Below are 15,646 nucleotides of genomic sequence, written 5' to 3'. Positions count from 1 at the left end.
GGATATCTGTTAACTGACAATGCTTTACTTTTGCTTGGACTTGGAAAGAATAGGTATAACTAAGAACTAATGAAATTAGACTAATTTCATAGTTGAAAAGCTCTGGAAGTTTCATGATCATAGAATCATAGAATCACCAGGTTGGAAGAGACCCACCGGACCATCGAGTCCAACCATTCCTATCAAACACTGAACCATGCCCCTCAGCACCTCATCCACCCGTGCCTTAAACACCTAAGGAAAGCCTTAAGAAAACTTTAGAAAACTAAAAGTCTTCTTTGAATAACGCAAGCACACTTATCAGTTATTTTGGAAGGATTTTTACTTTAATCAAATGTACTTTTTTTCCCCTTTTCCCGAATGACTTCTTTTGATTAGCCAGAAATCCTTGACCCCTCTCATTAAGGTAAAACTATCACCAGGATTCCTCAGTGTTTACTCTCACTAAATCCATTGGGAAGCCTGTCTGAGTGGGGACTGGGACCATATTCCTGGAACTTCAGACCACTGCTTTCTGCATATCTTTCTACGTGGGACTCTTGAAACATTATCGCTCTGTATATGCTCTACAATCATCTGTGTTGTCACTCCTTAGTGAGGATGGCAAAAAAGGCAGTGTTGCTGGAAGCTCAGTAATTGTAGAAGGATTTGCTGTAGGGTGTGTGTGTGTGTGTTTATTGGAAGGGAAGGAATGTGTGAACTGAGGTACCTGGTACACAGTCACGTACTGTTTCCCCTATGAAGTGCTGATAACATCCAGAATGGGGAGAGGTGCAGAGCTGAAAACACCAGTTGTCAGGTGAAATCCTCTGTTCTTTGCTTAGCAGAGCTGTAGATACTTGGAAAGCATCTGCTTACTGCAAGATCTATGTGCCTCAGAAATAATGATGTATTTATCATAATACCAGATTCTTTTATTCATAGAATCATAGAATCACCAGGTTAGAAGAGACCCACCGGATCATCGAGTCCAACCATTCCCACCAATCTCTAAATCACGCCCTTCAATATTTCATCCACCCGCAACTTAAACACCTCCAGGGAAGGCGAGTCAACCACGTCCCTGGGCAGACCGTTCCATTGCCCAATGACCCTTTCAGTGAAGAATTTTTTCCTTATGTCAAGCCTGAACCTCCCCTGGCGGAGCTTGAGGCCATTCCCTCTTGTCCTGTCCCCTGTCACTTGAGAGAAGAGGCCATCATCCTCCTCTCTACAACCTCCCTTCAGGTAGTTGTAGAGAACAATAAGGTCTCTCTTCTTAGACAATAAGCCTCCTCTTCTCCAGGCTAAACAATCCCAGCTCTCTCAGCCGTTCCTCATAAGGCCTGTTCTCCAGCCCCTTCACCAGCTTCGTTGCTCTTCTCTGGACTTGCTCCAGAGCCTCAACATCCTTCTTGTGGTGAGAGGCCCAGAACCGAACACAGTATTCAAGGAGTGGTCTCACCAGTGCCGAGTACAGAGGGAGAATAACCTCCCTGGACCTGCTGGTCACACTGTTTCTGATACAAGCCAAGATGCCATTGGCCTTCTTGGCCACCTGGGCACACTGCTGGCTCATGTTCAGTCGGCTGTCAACCAACACCCCCAGGTACCTCTCCTCCAGGCAGCTCTCCAGCCAGGCTTCTCCCAGTCTGTAACAGTGCTTAGGGTTGTTGTGCCCCAAGTGCAGGACCCGGCATTTGGCCTTGTTAAACGTCATGCCATTGGACTCTGCCCAGCGGTCCAGCCTGTTTAGATCCCTTTGCAGAGCCTCCCGACCCTCCAGCAGATCGACACTTCCACCCAGCTTAGTGTCGTCCGCAAACTTGCTAAGGGTGCACTCAATGTCTTCATCCAGGTCATTGATAAAGATATTGAACAGGGCTGGACCCAGCCCTGCGCCCTGGGGAACCCCACTTGTCACTGGCCTCCAGCTGGAGTAAACTCCATTTACCACCACTCTCTGGGCCTGGTCATTCAACCAGTTTTCCTCCCAGGAGAGTGTGCACCTGTCCAGTCCAGAGGCTGACAGTTTCTCAAGCAGAATGCTGTGAGAAACTGTGTCAAAGGCTTTACTGAAGTCCAAGAAGACCACATCCACAGCCTTTCCCTCATCCAGCAGTCTTGTCACTTGGTTATAGAAGGAGATCAGGTTAGTCTGGCAAGACCTGCCTTTTGTGAACCCCCGGCTCTCTTGCATGTGCTTCGTGATAGCACTCAAGATCACCTGTTCCATGACTTTCCCTGGTACTGAGGTCAGCCTGACAGGCCTGTAGTTCCCTGGATCTGCCTTGTGCCCCTTCTTATAGATGGGCACAACATCAGCCAGCCTCCAGTCCAGTGGTACCTCCCCAGTAATCCAGGACTGCTGGAAGATGATGGAAAGGGGTTTGGCAAGCACAGCCGCCAGTTCCCTCAAAACTCTTGGGTGGACTCCATCCGGCCCCACAGACTTATAGACGTCTAGCTGGGCAAGCAAGTCTCTAACCACTTCCTCTTGGGTCGTGGAAACCTCATTCTGCTCCTCCAACCCCTGGGGTTGTGCGCAGAGGGAACAACTTTCCTTGCTATTAAAGACTGAAGCAAAGTAGGCATTGAGTACTTCAGCCTTGTCTTCATCCCCTGTTACTGTTGTTCCCTCTGCATCTAGTATGGACTGGAGATCCTCCCTAGTCCTCCTTTTACTGTTGATATATTTGTAGAAAGATTTTTTATTGTCTTTCACAGACTTGGCCAATCTGATTTCTAGTTGGGCCTTAGCCCTCCTGATTTTCTTCCCTGCACGTTCTCGCTTCCTCCCTATAGTCCACCCAGGATGCCTGCCCCTTCCTCCGAAGCTCATAGACCTTCATCTTCTTATTGATGTCTCTCAGGACCTCTCTACTCAACCATGCTGGTTTCTTACCCCGCCGGTTACTTTTCCTCTTCTATATATAGAAACCAAGGCAAGGAGAAACCTAAGAGCTTGACCTAGGCTTTTAACAAGCTAAGCAGATTTTTTACACGAGTAGTTGCTGTATCAGCATCCCTTTCCAAACGTGTGCTCCTTCATCCTTTACATAACACCTCTAGTTCAGTGCTTTTTTGTATATGAGTTGAAAGATGCTACCAGAGTAAAGCTGGATAGTTTTTAAAATTCTAGAGGAATCAATTTTCCTATCTAGAGTTCAAAGATTGTCTGTAGTTGTTCACATTTCATAATCCTGCTTCACAGCAGTTGAAATGTAGTATTTGGGCCAGAGGTGAACAACCAGACAGTTGGAAAGCTGGGAACAAAGCCTGGCTCCAGACTCCCATTCTTACTTTTTATTTTGAAGACCGTATCTCACCCTACAAATGATCATGAAAAAGCTGTCTAGTAAAATCTAGGTTCATAAGATCCTGAGTTCCCCTTGGTGGAACACGGTGTCTATAAATCCTGGGGAGTTTGGACTCTTATGAGGACAAAAAACAAACGGGAAACAATTTTATTGGGTTAAAGTTTGAATACAAATATTTTTCTTTCCCCTGTTATTTTCTTATGAATGTATCATGCTGTTCTGCAGCTGCAAAGGGTGGAATGAAGAAAGGGAAAACCATTGTGGGAACCCTGAATTTAACAGACCCAGGTGGGTGTGTGTGTGAAACAAATAAAGCTTTGCAAGGCAGACCATCTGATTTTGAGGCAGACCAGAGAGTTTTAACAAACACATGTGTCTACCAAAACAATACTTCATTTTCTAAAGACATTATTTTCAATACCAGGCAAACATAGGAATGGCACTCAGTATTTGAAGGTAACTCCAGACAGAAAGGGAGAAAGAAGAAAATGGGCTTTCTGAATCTGATTTACACCAATGAGATCCAATCCTGTAAACAGTTTAGCTGGTAAACTCTTGCTCTTCAATTAATAAGATTTTCCTACCTACGCAATAGGTAGGTTTTCAAATACCTTTGAAATCTGAGGCACTAGCTTTTAGGTTTGTTTTAGCCAAACCTGCAAAGTAAATTGTCTGAGGCTGTGAACTGAAGCTAGAAATAAATACTGGAATAGACACGTACTGCTACAGATGCAGACATACCATGAGATTTTAAGGAGAGGATCTTGAGCATGACTGGGTTGGCTCAAGGGGAGCTCTGGGAGGTTTTGGCCCACCCATTAGGCTGTATTTAAACATCACAGTACCAGTGGGTTTTGTACAGTTTATTTCAGTTTCTTCCACCTCTCTACTGATAACAGAGATGATTTGTGGCTTGGAGGCAAATGAATGAAGTTCTAGTTTCTGCTACCAACAAAAGAAATACAGTGAGGGGGCACTTTGCAAAATAACATTTGCTACCATCTCTGTCTTTGCTATTGAAATTAGTGCTTGAGAGACAGGTATGAAGAAGGCAAACTGTGTTCTCATTTAGGTCTCTTGAAGAGATTAATTTTCACAAGCATAATGAATCCCATTTTAATTTGCACATTTTTATTTTAGTGCAAGCTGTCACATGAACCATCTTATTTCAGAGTAGAAGTTTGTAAGTGTATTATTTTGGATTTTATGAAAACAGTCAGTGCCTTTTTGTAAAATAAGAGTGTGTTCACAGACAGGCTTGCATTGAGGTAAACTGGGCAGTAATGATGTTATTTTAATGTGACTGTATATGTAGAATAACCTAAAAGGCTGCCTGAAGAAATTCTGGGTCATTTGGAAGGAAGATATGAAGAAAGAAAGAAGAAGGAAAGCAGAATTGGAGAAAGCCTTCTTTCCCACAAGTTTTTAGGCTTGATCCCTGTTCTTATGCTGGCTTCCCTGAAACTAGTCTGAAAAGAGGAGGCAGCTTAGTGACTCTCTAAAGGCTTTTAAAGAAAGTGTGTCGATGCTGTTAGAAATGGTCTGAAAGCTAGAGAAGGAACCAACCTTCCTCTTGAGAGCAGCTTGACATGACCTACCATACTGACTACCATACTTGAACCAGGGACAGGTCTGCATAATAGCTGTTGGCCTCAAGTTATCCCTGGAAAATAGAGTTTTGTTTGTGTGGAGCCTGCTTTATGATCTTTTACAGATGGGATGTCACTTGCTCCACCTGTGCTTCAAGCCAGTGAGACTCTGGTTTGAAGAGGATAATCTGATAGGTACTGCTGCATCCCTGGCACAGCACCGGGCTGACAAAAGCACATCTAGTACACATCTAACCAGATTAAGTTGGGTAAGCAAAGAACTATGCAGAAGTACCACGCCTTACAGTAAAGCCTTTCTGTCATTACTCTCACACCCTAATAAATGTGACTGGTTTGCCTTTATTTTGAAGAGGATGGTCTGGGGAAAGATTCTGTGGGTGATGTGAGAGGAAATACTGCAATTCACATTGGCCATTAATGGCTTCTTGTGGGAACTGGGAGTTTTGTTTCCAGATGTTGGAAGTTATGAATTTCTTTTGCGTCCCTCTGTATGCCGAGAGATTGATGCTAAAGACTCTAATCTAAAATATTCTTGCATTTTTGTTGTCCAAAAAAGTTCAGGATTTGACAGGGTGTGCTGTTCTCAGTCTGTGTGGCCCTCCTGCTTTCAGTAGAAAAGAAGAGGGAGTTTGGATCCATAGGGTATTATGAGGATACTGGGAAATAGTGGGACAAAAATAACATCCTGTTGAAGTACATTGGGTTTGTGTGGCAAGATTTCAGTAGCAGATGGGCTGTAGGGTTGGCTTCTGTAAGAAGCTGCCAGAAGCTCCCCCATGTCTGATAGAGCTACTGCTCCAAGACAGACCTGCTGCTGGCCAAGGCCAAGCCAAACAATGAAGGTGGTAGAACCTCTGTGATAACACATTTAAGAAGGGAAAAAACCTCTGTTCAACTGCAGCCTGAGAAAGGAGTGAGAATATGTGAGAGAAACAACTCTGCACACAGCAAGGTCAGTGAAGGGAGGAGGTGCTCCGGTTGCTGAGCAGACATTCCCCTGCAGCTTGTGGTGAAAACTGTGGTGAGGCAGGCTGTCCCCTTGAAGCCTATGGAGGTTAATGGTGGAGCAGATATCCACCTGCAGCACATGGAGGGCCCCATGTCAGAGCAGGTGGATGCACCCGAAGAAGGCTGTGACCCTGTGGAAAGCCCACACTGGAGCAGGGTCCCGTCAGGACCTGTGTCGCCATGGAGAGAACAGCCCATGTTGGAGCAGGTTTGCTGGCAGGATTTGTCACCTTGGGGAGGGGGACCCACACTGAAGCAGTCTGTTCCTGAAGGACTGCACCTTGTGGAAAGGACCCATGGAGGAGCAGTTTGTGAAGCACTGCAGCCTGTGGGAAGGATTCACGTTGGAAAGACTCCTGTGGGATGGACAACACAATAATGCAGGGGAAGAGTGTGAGGAGTCATCTCCCAGGGGAGGAAGGAGCGGCAGAGACAACGTGATCAGCTGGCTGCAACCCCCATTTCCTGTGTCCCTGTGCTGCTGCAGTAGAGAAGGTAGAGAAATCAGTAATGAATTTGAGCCCGGGAAGAAAGGAGGGGTCATGGGAAGGTGTTTTTAAATTTTGGTTTTATTTCTCATCATCCTACTCTGATTTGACTGGTAATAAGTTGATTTCCTTGAGTCAAATGTGCTTCACCCGTGACAGTGATTGCTGAATGATCTCCCTGTCCTTATCTCAACACGTGAGCATTTGTCATATTTTTTGTCTCTCTGTCGTACTGAGGAGGGGAAGTGATAGAACAGCTTGGTTGGCATCTGCTGCCCGGACTAGAACAATACACCTCAAGAAGTTAGTCAAGTGTTCACCAATAGGACTCAAAATCCAGGTTTCTTCCAAGACTTAAGCTCTTGAACTTTAACTTTGGTCTGTAGTCCTTGCTGTTGCGAGCACCTTCTGCACACACAAGAATATCTTCAAGGCTGTGAGTAGGATGTCCTCCTGATGCAGTTGGTGCTTGCAGTTAGTCTCATTGTCTGAAGAGACTTGGCTGTCTCTGGGGTACCTGGTCACATTCTGCTGCTTTGGAATGGAGGGAGCCCTTTGCCTGAAGGGTGTCTCAGCCTTGGCATCAAGGCTTTGCTGCCTGGTAGCCATGTGGGGCTGTGGAATAGATTTTTCACTTCATGTTCGTTTTTGGCGAGTTTCTGCAAGTGTTACGCTGTCCTTCCTTGCCTCTTGAGTTCATGAGCAATTCCAGGTTTACTTTTTGAAGATCTCCATGTATCAAGAACATAACTTGTCCATTTTAATATTAGAAGAGATTAAGCATTAAGCTTACATATTTGAGTCAAATAGGAAACCCAAATTTATTTTGGCTTTTCAATGAGGAGGTGCTCAAGGCTAGTATTTCCACAGAATCATTGATGGTCACACAATATGTGTGAAATCTCCTATTTTATTTTTAGAAAAGCAGATCAATATATAGTTTTTTTTCTATAAGCTAAATACCTATTTCAAAAATAACTCAAAGTTAGAACTTACTGCATCATATTAAAAATCATGGAAATCTCCTTCCTTATTTTTGACTAGTAGACTCAGTCTGGATTCAGGCAAGTCAACCGTTGCCATTAATTGATGTTGCTGCTGAATGTGTTTCCAGGGGTAAGTTTGGAATGGAAAGTGTTCTGCCATAAAACACTTAGGGATGCAGAATGAAGTAGAAGTAGTGTTGCTGGAATAACCACTGATCCACTTTATCCTTAACTAGCTTTAATGTAAACTAGAAACACCAAGAAAGTCAGGGCAATGTGAAGGAAAGGTCAAAAGAAAATTAATCTTCTCAAAATATCTCGCTGTAATGTAACTTTTTAAGCCTGGGATTTTCAGCAAGTTTTAATTAAATTTGATTCCAACTCCTCTTTTTTGTATTTTTGTGATGGGGCAATACAGAACAGGTGGAATATGCATTGCAACACTGTAGGGAAGTTTGATACTACACCAGTCTGCTGAAGGTATTGACTGTTATATGCTGAATATGCTTAGATATATTTGGGTTTTCTTTTCCTCCCAACTACTTCATACTTTATCATGCAATGAATTATTAAAAACCTTGCCAAAGAAATAAAAAGTGTTGGCAGAAAAAATCAAAAATAACCCCCTTATGTAGGAAGTGGGGGATTCTCCATCAGTTGCAGTCGTGAAATCTGCATTGGAAATATTTATGCAGAACACCCTGTCATTTGAGTAGAAGTTATTGGCTTGGTGTAGAAATTATTGAAGGACATTCTTTACCTTGTGTTACAGAAGAGATAAATCTGGGTGATCTGAGGAATTCCTTCTTACCTCGAGTATATTGCTCCGTAGCCTTTTAAAATAAAAATGCTTGTAAGTTTATGAGGAAACATTTGTTGATGCATTTACAAAATGAGAAGGAGGTGAGCCCTTGTTCTTCCTTGATGCCCTTTCTACTGATTTTTTTTTGCATGGCTCAAGAATCCTGTGGAGGATTTTCCTCAGCGTTTGGGGGGAAAAAAGCTCACCTTAATATGGGAGCAAAGCCATGAAGATTTCAGCCCACGCAGAACATTTCTGTGAAAGCAGGCAGATTTAAATAAACTGTTTTGCTGCCTCACTGATGGTGTTTGTGCTAAACAAAACCTTATATTCTATAGATTAATACAAAATAACCAATATTGGTCAGATTATGTCTGTACTTTGATTTTTAGTTCCTGTTTTTTGGGCTGAAAGATCTGAACATGCAACAAAGTGGCTGGAGGTGTATGGAGTGCTAAGAAAACATGAGTCAAAACACATCACTTACTCCTCAGGGCATCAGTGAAGAGCTGTAAAAAAGCTCTCATAGCCATGCAATGATATTGATTTTATGCAAAACTAAGCAGCCAGGTCTAATGTACTAATTAAAGTCCCAGTTACAAAAGAGAAGTGTTAGGTGAGTAATCAGTGACACAATAATACAGTTAGCTCTGATGCTTTCTTTGAATAGCAGGTGTGTAAATTTTTTGCAGCTGGATTTACTTATGTAAGCCCCCAAAGGAACTTTTGCTTAATTCTCAAATTATTCAAGGCATTTTTATTATTTATAGGGTGAAATCTTGAGAAAAAGCTTTCTTTTTCTGTGGAGGTTTGGATAGTGACCGCAATAGGGTGGCTGTACAGCAGCGAACTCTGGGGCTGCGCATCAACCCTACCAGAGCTCAAACTATGCAGCTCGGGAGCCTGCTCTTCAGGATTCATCGTGTTCACTGTTTCAACCTAGCTCCACAAATAGCGATGAATGATTTCTTCTTCACCTCCTAGCATTTCTTTCAGCTCAGGGAGAAATATCGTTTAGCATTTTTCCATATAGTGTTTAGTTTTGTCTTTCTGTTCTTGTTAGATGGCATATTCCTAGTACAGTCTTCTTTTTCCTGTGCAAGTGTAAGTGCTGCTGATCTGCTGTTGCTGAAATGTCTTTTATTCTGGGACTGGTTAGGAAAACAAGGTCAGACATACTCTCCTCTTCAAATTTTCTCAGTAAAATGCTGACATGAAAGACAAACAGGGTAGAGATTATTAATGGTTGTAAAGAAACCTTTAATTTAAAGTTTTTATTGACTTGTTACTTTTTGTATATATTTGTTACTGTAAGATTTTTTCATGGAAAACTTACTTGTAGGTGCTTCATTTCTGTTACTCAGGAGTAATTGCAATAAACTTTAAGTACAATGTTAATGTATGAAGGTAGTAGATGGTGGAAAGAAGAAAGAGAAGTTCAAACCTTTCACTGTCATATCCTCTTACTCCTTCAGCAAGGAGTAAAAAAGCAAAAGAACTGTGTTAAGAAACATTAAATGAAAATGAAAACATGAAAATACAGAAAGTGCAAACTAAGACACACTGGATTGTGCAAGAGCAGCCAGACATGCCCTGGCTTGGTGGTCGGGTAGTGTGCTTCTCTGGGATTCGGTTCTGCTTCTTCGATCTGCTGAGAGCTATTATTTACTCCAGGATTGGTTGAAAGTGATTTCCTATGCCAGAGTCTACAGCTGTGCAGTTTCCTATGTGGGTATCCATCCAGGGAAAATTATGGTGTGCAGGGATTATGCTGTCATGCTGGGCTGGCAAAGCTCTGTTTTTAGTATTTATTCCTTGGAGCAAAGATGGTGTTATGAAGAGCTATGCACATCTACTATGAGCAGGTACATATATAGCAGTATAAGCGGACATGTGAAGCTTTGAGATTTTGTTAGTATTTTATTGCTCTTGTGAATTCTTCATGGCAGTATGTCATTTAAAATATTCTGTGATCGTGCAGTTGAGTAACCAATAGCTCCTGAGAGCTGGTAGGCAAGCTCGGCTACTGAAGAAAAACAACCCACATTTGAATGCTCAGGCCAACTTATTATTTCATGGTAGGTGTAGAAGTCATTGAAAATGTAACTCCACTGAAACTATGTTGATGTAATACCCTGATGTGGTATGTAACAACATTAGGAATCTACGAGAGGAGTACGCATAGCATGAAGAGAAGGTGGATGTGCAGTGTAGGTGTTTTCATTGTCTGGTGAGAAAAGGAAAGAACAACCACATTCCCCAGGCCTTGTGTGGTGGTAAAGTCTTGATTTAAATGTTCTGCCTGTCAGGGGAAGAAGAAACTTTTAATGTCTTTAAGTATCACATGGTTTTAAATACTTCTTCAGGAGGGAGTGTGTTGTGACCCTTATCTATGAAACCTTCATGGGTCATTTCCCCTTCTCAAGTTATTTAAAAAAAAAATGTGGCCTGACTTCTCTTTCAGGCTACTCCACAGGAGCAGATTTGAGGCCTTATTTGCCTCCAGGGACTGGTGTTCTATACTCATTCATAGGTGAATAGGTATATAGTAAAGTCAGTATTGTGCTGACCTTATATTTCCTTATTATAGGGAAACCTTATGTCACATCACAGTTTGTTTTGTGTTTTCCTGCCTTTTTGACTAATGACAGGTAGCTGGGTTACAATAATGAGCTCCCATTATATCAAATATATGCTTCCGGGTGATGAGGTGGTACAGTGTCAGACTGAGGTCCTGGATGCAGATGGCCAGCTTCAGGGGCTCTCACAGTTCTCATGTATCTAGACATAGGCTGTTCAGAAGTTGTGAAGCATTATTTGTATGCTGCCAGCATTAATTTATGAACTTCACAAAGGACTGTGAAGGACAATCATTTATATTCCTCCTCAGAAATTCCCAGTTGGAGTATGAGTTCAGAATAATTGTCACATTCTTTGCAGTTACTGGAAAGCTAGGAAACTCTGAACCAACATGAGACTGAACAGTTGATGCCCTCAGTAATGTTCCCTGTTGATTTGTACTGATAAAATGAAAAAGCTTAAATCGCTTCCTTTCATGCTTCCCTTGCTCTGCAGGAAGAAGACTCTAATGTCTAAAGTTGTTACCTGTCTGAAATTACCTTACCAATTCAGAAGCAATAATATCATGCCTTAAACTGGGATAAAGTACAGCATTGAACTACAGTTTTAGTTTTGAATATTACATTTTCATGGCTATTATGACTTTCATGCAGTTAAGACAAGGGGGAAAAAATGTATTAGAAAGGATTCGGCATCAAAGCAGGGGATAATGCAAAGCTGACTTCTGCATCATGCTGGTGCTCTAGATAACTTCTTGGGCATAGGGGACAGATCAGTCCACCCTGCCAACAGGTTTACCTTACTCCCGCCTCTCCACATGCTAAAGCATGTTTTTTCTAAGCCAATTTTGAATGCAAGTGTAATACCTCTTTCAAGTACTATATTTATCAGGCTTCTGTTTATTCCTGGCATCCTTCTTTTGTATTGGGTTCCTGCCTTGTGAACTTGTTGCCTCATTTCCTCAGCTGCTTTCACACTGCGTGATGTTGTTCTTGGGTCCTGTCCCCACCTCCCCTTCCAATCCCACTCCTTTTATTAAGAAAAGTGTCAAAGGGACAGTTAGTAGTTAAGAACAAAAGGTGACCTCCTGAGCCATGTATTTTCTGCTGAGTGTTATTTAAAGATTGGCTAGTGGGACTTCAGTTTTCGTACCAATAGCATTATTTTCCTTTTCTATACTTTCATAACAGTCTCTAGACTTGAAACAATATCATCATTCATGTTGCCTTTCTCTATGAGAGTCGGCCACCTGAGAAGATGTGTTTCATTTTCTCCATAAACACACGCATACATTTCCCTGAGTAGCAAGTAGAGGTATCCAGCTGGACTGTTTTTTGAGTCTTATTTGTTAAGGCTGATTGGAAAGCTGCACTTTGCTGGTGACTTGCTGACCTGCTTCAGGACTCTCAGTGCATTAATAGTGCCCTGAACAGCCCCACTGAGTTCCTCCCCTGTCACCTGCCTATGTCTCCCATTGTGCCCTGGCCTATACCGTAAGCGGTCCTGGCTTATGGGCTGTTTTCCTGTGTGTGCTCTGGACCTACATACTGTGTTACCTTGTCTGCCGTCCCATCTCTAGCCCTTCTTGCTGCTGCTGTCTGCATTCCCTGGTTTGTCCCCTGCTATGCTGGAGCTGTCTGTGGAGCCTTTTTTTCCACCTGTGACTCTGTCTGCCTTTGAGTATGGTGCTGTGGTCACCCCAGCTCATCACCAGTTATCCCCAACTTTTTTCTTCCTGAGTGTGTTTCAGACTTTCTTATCAGAAAGTTATCACTTGTTGCTTGGGTGAAAAGACAGACACCCACCTCACTACAGCCTCCTTTCAGGTAGTTGTAGAGAGCGGTAAGGTCTGCCCTTAGTCTCCTTTTCTCCAGACTAAACTGTCTGAGTGCCTTCAACTGCTCCTCATAAGACTTGTTCTCCAGCCTCTTCACCAGCTTTGTTGCCCTTTGCACACACTCCAGCAGCTCAATGTCTTTGTTGTAGTGAGGGGCCCCAAACTGAACACAGGGTTCGGGAACAGCCTCACCAGTGCTGTGTACAGGGGGATGATCACTTTCCCATTCCTCCTGGACACACTAACTCTGACACATGACTGGATGCTGTTGACCTTCTTGGCCACCTGAGCACACTGCTGGCTCATATACAGCCTTCTGCTGACTAACACCCCCCAGGTCCTTTTCCACCAGGCAGCTTCCCAGCCATTCATCCCCAAACCTGTGGTGTTGCATGGGGTTGTTGTAGCCCCAGTGGAGAACCTGACATTTAGCCTTGTTGAACCCTATACAGCTGGCAATCCAACCTGTCCAAGTCCCTCTGTAGAGCCTTTCTTCTGTCAGGCAGATCAACGCTTGTGCCCAACTTGGTGTCACCTGCAAACTTACTGAGAGTGTGCACAATCCCCATATTTAGATCATTGATAAAGATACTAATCAAGACTGGCTTTAACACCGAGTCTTGGGGGACACCACTTGTGACTGACTACCAACTGGAATTATCTCCATTCACCACAACTCTCTGGGCCCAGCCATCCAGTCAGTATGAGCTTTAACTTGAGGTTGTTATATGTTCTTTTTTTTTCTCATGAAAATTATGATTGATGAAAATATGGTTTTGAATCAGACATCAGAAATTTCAAAGAATATGTGTAGGATTATACTTTTTCAATTGGTAGTGAAAAATGGCATATAGTGGTCAGGTAAAACAAGAATTATTTGATATCTGTATTCTAAGAAAAAGTATTGGAGCTGCTCAGAAGTTTTCCTGTCCTGACAGTAACTGCAGTATCCTGAAGAAATATTCAGGCAAGGGAAAATGATATTCTTATATACTTATACAAGGTTTTCAGAATTATTTTTACAAAGTGTTTTGAGGAACATGCAGTAGGAAGAACATACAGCAATTAATATGCTGCTTCAGATTTATGTAGTATTGTAGTTTCAATGCAAAGATTTTCAGTGCTACTTTTAAGCCCCTGATAAAAAATGCCAGCAAATAATAATAGAATAGCAAAAAAGTAAACGTTGAGTAGTATTTATCCATTTGACTGAAAAATAAAAGTTTATATGATTGAAAAATTAGAGGACATTATCCTCTGATGCATTCCCTTAGCAAATTTATGTATTGCTGTGGATCTCATTATGAATTCCCTTTTTAATGTCAGAACAGTGTCTGTTTATGAAGGGAGAGTAGAGAGTAGATAATAAGAGGCTGCTGTGAAGGTCTAGAATTAGATTTTTTTTTCAAATACAAGATTTTGAAGTAGATTGTGAATTAAACCTTGGGTTTTTTTCCCTTGGTTTTCTTATTTTCTATTACTTCATCCTAGTTTGCTTATCTTTTATTATTTTCTCCCCAAATGCCCTTCAAACTGGTTTTACTGCATCTTTCATGCAGTGCTGCTTTCCTTCACCTCTTGCTTCAGCTGGAATCTGGTCGGTCCCTTTGCATCTGATTCCACTGATGCGAGGGGCGATCATACATGCTGCTACAGTGTATGGAGAAAATAAAAGTTAAAGGCCATTGCTATGGTCCATTATTAACGTGATTTAATCTGCAGGCTACTGGTACAGTTAAACTGGACCTCCTTTACCCTCCTTTAATGCTGGTACAGGTAGGAGTGTATGGCAGCTGTGTATGTTGGGGTCATGGCAACATCTTCCAACACTGACCTACTTTGCTTCCTTTGTGTATCTTATGTGATGGCATCAGCCTTTCAAGAAGTGAGCTGAACTTGCCCCTTCTTAAAAGGACTTCTGGAAAGGTCATACTTGTTGTGTAAATTATCATGGTCAGCGAGCTATATTCTCCTTATTAAATCTTTGTTATGAGTTGAATATCTGTGAGTAAAGAAAATAAAGAGGGAGGGATGCGATAGCACATGGTGATCTGGATTGTTGTTTTACCTGTCTCTGAAGGTATCAGGAGTCTTTTGGTTGAGGATAGGTGCAAAAAATCCTGTGTTACTTTGTTATAAGGAGATCAGAAAATGCAAAGAGCGCCTTTCCCTCTGAGCAGGGGTATTTGTGAGCACAAAGCTACAAGCCTTGGTTTAGTACTTGACTTATTGCAGCTTCCCTGCCTGACACTGAGGGGAGTCTGTTAGTCATGGTCCTGTTGTTTTCTGTTAACAGTTCCCTCTTGTTGTAAAGTAAATCCTGATTTCTTTGGCTTATTGTAGTCTCATGGGGATTTTCCATTTGGATGCCCTTCTGACACACCTGTGTTAGTGTAACATCTGCGTGAGAAGCTTATAGGTTTTGAACACAAAGTTTTGCAGAACGTATGACTTCACCACAAAAGTGGAGACTATGAAGCACAGCATTACGTTCATTTCTAAATGAATGGAGTATGCACTTATCTAATTCTGTGCTTGTTTAATGGCTAAGGGATTTATTGTTTTTTGCTCTACAATTCAGAACGTGCAGTTCACCAGCCTATCAAGCAAATGTGTTATCTTCTCTGACTTTTTCACCCTCAAGAAGCTTGAAGTAAAAATTTCCCTGTCATAACCCTTAATGTTGGAAGCTACTGGAATGATCTGGTGTGGACAGATCCGTAACAAGCCTGCATGACTCAGCCATTTAAAGGATAGATAACAAGGAATTTAAAAACATAACATTTTCTACATGTTCACTTTTCCATTCAGACACACTCTTTAATAAAACCGAAACTAATGTTTGAGTGAACATATTGAGTATTCTATTGAAACCTAAATTATGCTCAAGTTTGCTTGTATCTGCACTAATTCTTTTGTATAATAGCGGAGGTATCTAATCTCTCTTTTTTTTCCTCCCGTAGTTAATGGTCTAATGATGCTCGGATTCACAGGTGAGCTTTACTTCTAAAATTCAAGCTTCTGTTTCTGTTTTGT

At 42.1% G+C, this 15,646-nt stretch overlaps 1 protein-coding gene across 1 annotated transcript in view; it reads left to right on the top strand.

The window, feature by feature from the left end:
* Window positions 1-3,556: 3,556 nt before the first annotated feature.
* The window catches only part of RAMP3 (receptor activity modifying protein 3), a 31,807-nt gene continuing 19,717 nt past the window's right edge, over window positions 3,557-15,646 (top strand). Inside the window, exons 1-2 of the mRNA XM_069859038.1 lie at window positions 3,557-3,587; window positions 15,574-15,603. Coding sequence (XP_069715139.1) covers window positions 15,585-15,603 — 19 coding nt within the window. The 5' untranslated portion in view covers window positions 3,557-3,587; window positions 15,574-15,584. The remainder of the gene's footprint in view (window positions 3,588-15,573; window positions 15,604-15,646) is intronic.

This window comes from Phaenicophaeus curvirostris, chromosome 6 (genome assembly GCF_032191515.1).
Source record: "Phaenicophaeus curvirostris isolate KB17595 chromosome 6, BPBGC_Pcur_1.0, whole genome shotgun sequence".
NCBI classification, from domain to species: domain Eukaryota; kingdom Metazoa; phylum Chordata; class Aves; order Cuculiformes; family Cuculidae; genus Phaenicophaeus; species Phaenicophaeus curvirostris.
This window is presented reverse-complemented; position numbering and strand designations above follow the sequence as displayed.